At 36.4% G+C, this 4,034-nt stretch overlaps 1 protein-coding gene across 1 annotated transcript; it reads left to right on the top strand.

Annotated features, from left to right (window-relative positions):
• The first annotated feature begins 491 nt into the window (after positions 1-491).
• Positions 492-3,823, top strand: LOC104105134 (peptide methionine sulfoxide reductase A1-like). The gene is made up of 2 exons (XM_009613377.4): positions 492-1,030; positions 3,375-3,823. The coding sequence occupies exons 1-2, from the start codon at positions 533-535 to the stop codon at positions 3,624-3,626; spliced, it is 750 nt and encodes a 249-aa protein (XP_009611672.1). The 5' UTR covers positions 492-532; the 3' UTR covers positions 3,627-3,823.
• Positions 3,824-4,034: the final 211 nt, after the last annotated feature.

The raw sequence follows: 4,034 nt of genomic DNA, 5'->3' as shown, positions 1-4,034 counted from the left end.
TTGGTTTCCATAGTGATCCCGCTAGAAAAGTTTAGTTTTAGTGTAAGAAAAAATTTAGGGCTAGGGGGTGTAATGAATAGTAACGGGCGGCTATTTCTGTTTTTTCCCAATTTAATACTATACTTCCTTTCGGAATAACAGCTCTAATAATTCCATTATCGTCTACTAAAATGATCGAAAAGTATTTCAAAAAAGGGTGCATACAACATATAAAAAGTTCATGCTATTCTTTTTCTCTAAAGATAAATTAGAAAAGTTTTAAAATTTGTAATTTTAAATATTTCATAAGTGATATTTAGGCGGTTATACATATTTCTTTTAAAAGATAAAATAAAAAGTTTTAGAACGGAGAGTAGTTATAAAGCAGCGTTACAGTGAAAATTTACACTAACCCTTTAACTTATCTCGTAATTCATTGTTCTTTATTATAAAAGTAATTTAAGAAACTTAATTGTCACATCACATCCCAATACTTATTCCATTAAACACTTTACACACGTAACCAATCCATCTCAACACGAAACTGCCCGAAATGCTCCTCCTTAAGATCACCATAACCAACCCCTCTCCAATTCTACTTTCCTTCTCCAAAAAACCCACACTTCCCTTTTCCTTCATCAAAATCCTCCCAATTTCACTCTTCTCTCTCCACTCTTCCCCAAAAATGAGCAGTTGGCTCAACAAACTGGGTTTCGGTTTTCGAACTGATCAATCCCCTGCTATGGACTCATCTGCAATTCCTCAAGGACCCGACGATGACATACCCGCCCCGGGTCAACAGTTTGCTCAATTCGGAGCGGGTTGTTTCTGGGGCGTTGAATTGGTGTATCAGAGAGTGGCGGGTGTTACAAAGACTGAAGTGGGATACTCACAGGGTTATGTACATAACCCGAGATATGAAGATGTGTGTAGCGGTACTACTAATCATTCGGAGGTGGTTAGGGTTCAGTATGATCCTAAGGAATGTAGCTATGATTCCTTGCTTGATGTTTTCTGGTCTCGTCATGACCCCACCACCCCCAATCGACAGGTGGCTTTTCAATTTTCATGTATAATATTTGGTTATATATTTTTTGGCTGAGTTTATTTCTGGAATCATATGCTTAAGTTTAATTAACTGGGAAAATTTTAACGAGTCCATGTAAAAAATGAACTTTTTTTTTCTTTGATGAATTAATGCTAGAATTGTGAGCTTGCCTGAGGCTTCTACTCTAATTGATTTCTAGACTGAAGGCTAGAATTGAAGTTGGAATCTTTATTGACTGAGAGTTCCTCTTTAGTTTTTGTGGCTATAGTCAGCGACTTCTTCTTAAATCTGCTGATGCATAAAACTATTTGCCTAACAATAACCTTCTAGGACATCATGTAAGCCGTATGGACAATTTTGCATAAAGAGAATGTGTTTGGGAATAAAATTGTTCTTAAAGAAATGTGTTTGAATAGTTGTAGTTTTTCCAAGACTTTTTGTGTTGAATAAGAAATTTTCAGTGAAAAAAGGGTGAAACCTATTGTCGAAAAATGTGATTTTTATTTGAAAAACACCCTCAAACCACTTCATAAAACGGTTTTTGCAAAACGTTCTTCCAAAAAATTAAACAAACTCGTTTTTGCAAGATTTCAAAAGATGTTCTGTAAACAAATGCCACCTAATATTCTGATGGCAATGTTTTGTTGATAATATACTGAAGATCAGGTCTTCATTTGATGGTAACACCCTCTTAGGTGCTTACTTCAGAAATTGTTGCCATGAAGATCCAGGCTGCAAAATGTCTAAGAAATTTGACTGACTTTTATATAGACGAGAGTGGTCATGTACCCAATTAGCATTTTACCCGCTAAAGTAAATTTCACGGTGAACATCATCAGAATTCTCTGTTTGTTTCTGCCTTGTGTTGATCTTAAATATGAATCTTGCTTGTTTTGCCTCTACTGTGATTGTTATGCATCTGGTTCTCTAGCGCCAAGGAGGAGACAATAGCGGAGTTCTAATTATGTGGGACCAAAAAGGCTTGGCAACATTTTTGCATGTTATTTAAGTGGTTGTGGATAAAATCTTACAATGTGGAAAAATGTCCCAAATGCTAAATATGAGTGGATAATTGAAGCAAAAGAGGTTGTAAAGCCAACTGGATGCAGTATATGGAAACATATCAAGAATGTGCGGCAAAAATTCAAGAGTTAATACTCAATTCATCAGTGGTGATGGGCAGAAAATAAAATGATGGATTCGATTGGACGAGTATATTCTAAATAGAGAAGCTTTTGCTCGCTTGTAAATAGTTTCTTCAACTCAACTTCCTCTATGCTGGCCTGAGATGAAATTTAATGGAGAAACATGGTTAGTGAGGGTTCATATAGCCGACCCCAACTTGTTTGGGGCTGAGATATTGTTGTTTTTGTGACCAACATTCTTTTGGTGCAATTCAATAAAATCACATTAGCTTTTTCTAACAAAATACTTTCTAATTGGCATGTTCAAGGCATAAAATATAAGCAGAAAGCTCATTTCATCTTCTCTGACGTGTGACCTTAAACACTTCCATCTTTAACATTTGTTGATTAGCATTAGCTATCTCATATTAGTCGATCATCGATATTAGATATTCTGTCTCTCTAGGTTTTATTTTGTGGACTTCTTCTCCTAGGTCCTTTAAACCGAGATCCCTCTACTAGTATCAATATTGGGATTCTTTCTTTATCAAAAAGAAAACATCATCAGAATTTTCCTCGTTTCTTTTTACCTGATTGCTAAAACATGCAACATTTTTCCATTGAACATCATTGGAATCTTCCTCCTAGTTTCTTTTACCTGATTGCTTAGACATGCAACATTTCTTCATTGACTGTTTCCCTCATACCTTTTCATTGGTAGGTTCCATTGACTGTTTCCCTCATTCCTTTTTTTTGGCACTAGTGTTCCTGCACTCTTAGTAACCTATGTTTGTGTAAGTTTCCTGTGCTTTTTTTATTCATTTAACCCCATATTTTTGCATGCTTCTGCTCCTAATAGCCAAGCAAGGAAATTTGTCACTGCAGACATAGACATGCTTTCTGCTCTCAGTTGCCAGGTCCAAATTATGGCCAGGGAAGTCCTTTTCTTGTGAAATGAGAACTTCTGCGTAATTGCATCCAAGACTATGAGAAAAACATCTCTCTTCATCTCTCTGGTTAGACTATGAAAAAGACATCTCTCACCATCTCTCTGGTTCTCCCACTACCATTCAATAGCTAATGCAACCTTTCATTACAGTCAAGTTTCATCATTAGACATTTTGCTTATAATGAACTTTCCATTCTTAAGTAGAGTTATTTGCTTGACAGGTCAGTGATTTTTTTTTTTAATGCATCTAACATGATGCTTCTCTTGTTTGTAGGGGAATGATGTGGGCACTCAGTACAGGTCTGGAATTTACTTCTACACACCCGAGCAAGAGAAGGCAGCTTTAGAATCCCGAGACAGACAGCAGAAGCTTCTGAACAGGAATATTGTTACTGAGATTTTGCCGGCTAAGAAATTTTACAGAGCTGAGGAGTATCATCAGCAGTACCTTGCAAAGGGGGGTCGCTTTGGTTCAAAGCAGTCTGCTGTGAAAGGCTGCAATGATCCCATTCGATGCTACGGTTAAAGACGTTTTCATTTGCACGATAAAAATAAATTTAGTTGTATCTGTTCTTCTAAGCTAAGGTTGTTAATAGGTTGAGATATGTCGTGCTTTTGCTGTATGTATTAGATGTACCCGCTTATACTTGCTTCAGGAAAATCAAACGTCTGTAGCTTCACCATAGATTTGTAATGTATATGGTTGCAGATTTCATGTTTGTATATGTTTATTGATGCCCTGGCCATAAATTACCTTAGTGGAATAGTGCCTGTTAATCAGATGGCAGTCCTAATTCCTTACCTACCCCAACAAAGGAAAGTAGAATTATCGTTTTCTGTATTTCTATGAAGTGAATTAGATGCAAGTCTTTGAATTCCAGATCTGTTAAATCTAAGGCTGTGTGATCCTTGCAATATAATTTTTGCATACCTA

This window comes from Nicotiana tomentosiformis, chromosome 5 (genome assembly GCF_000390325.3).
Source record: "Nicotiana tomentosiformis chromosome 5, ASM39032v3, whole genome shotgun sequence".
In the NCBI taxonomy this organism is placed as follows: Eukaryota; Viridiplantae; Streptophyta; class Magnoliopsida; order Solanales; family Solanaceae; genus Nicotiana; species Nicotiana tomentosiformis.
The sequence above is the reverse complement of the archived record's forward strand: the minus strand, read 5'-3'. Positions and strand labels throughout refer to the sequence as shown.

Bases quoted from the DNA above. Each gene is read 5' to 3' on its own strand.
- LOC104105134 (XM_009613377.4), top strand. From the start codon at position 533: ATGCTCCTCCTTAAGATCACCATAACCAACCCCTCTCCAATTCTACTT. The intron at 1,031-3,374 runs GTGGCTTTTCAA...TCTTGTTTGTAG, and splicing joins CCACCACCCCCAATCGACAG to GGGAATGATGTGGGCACTCA.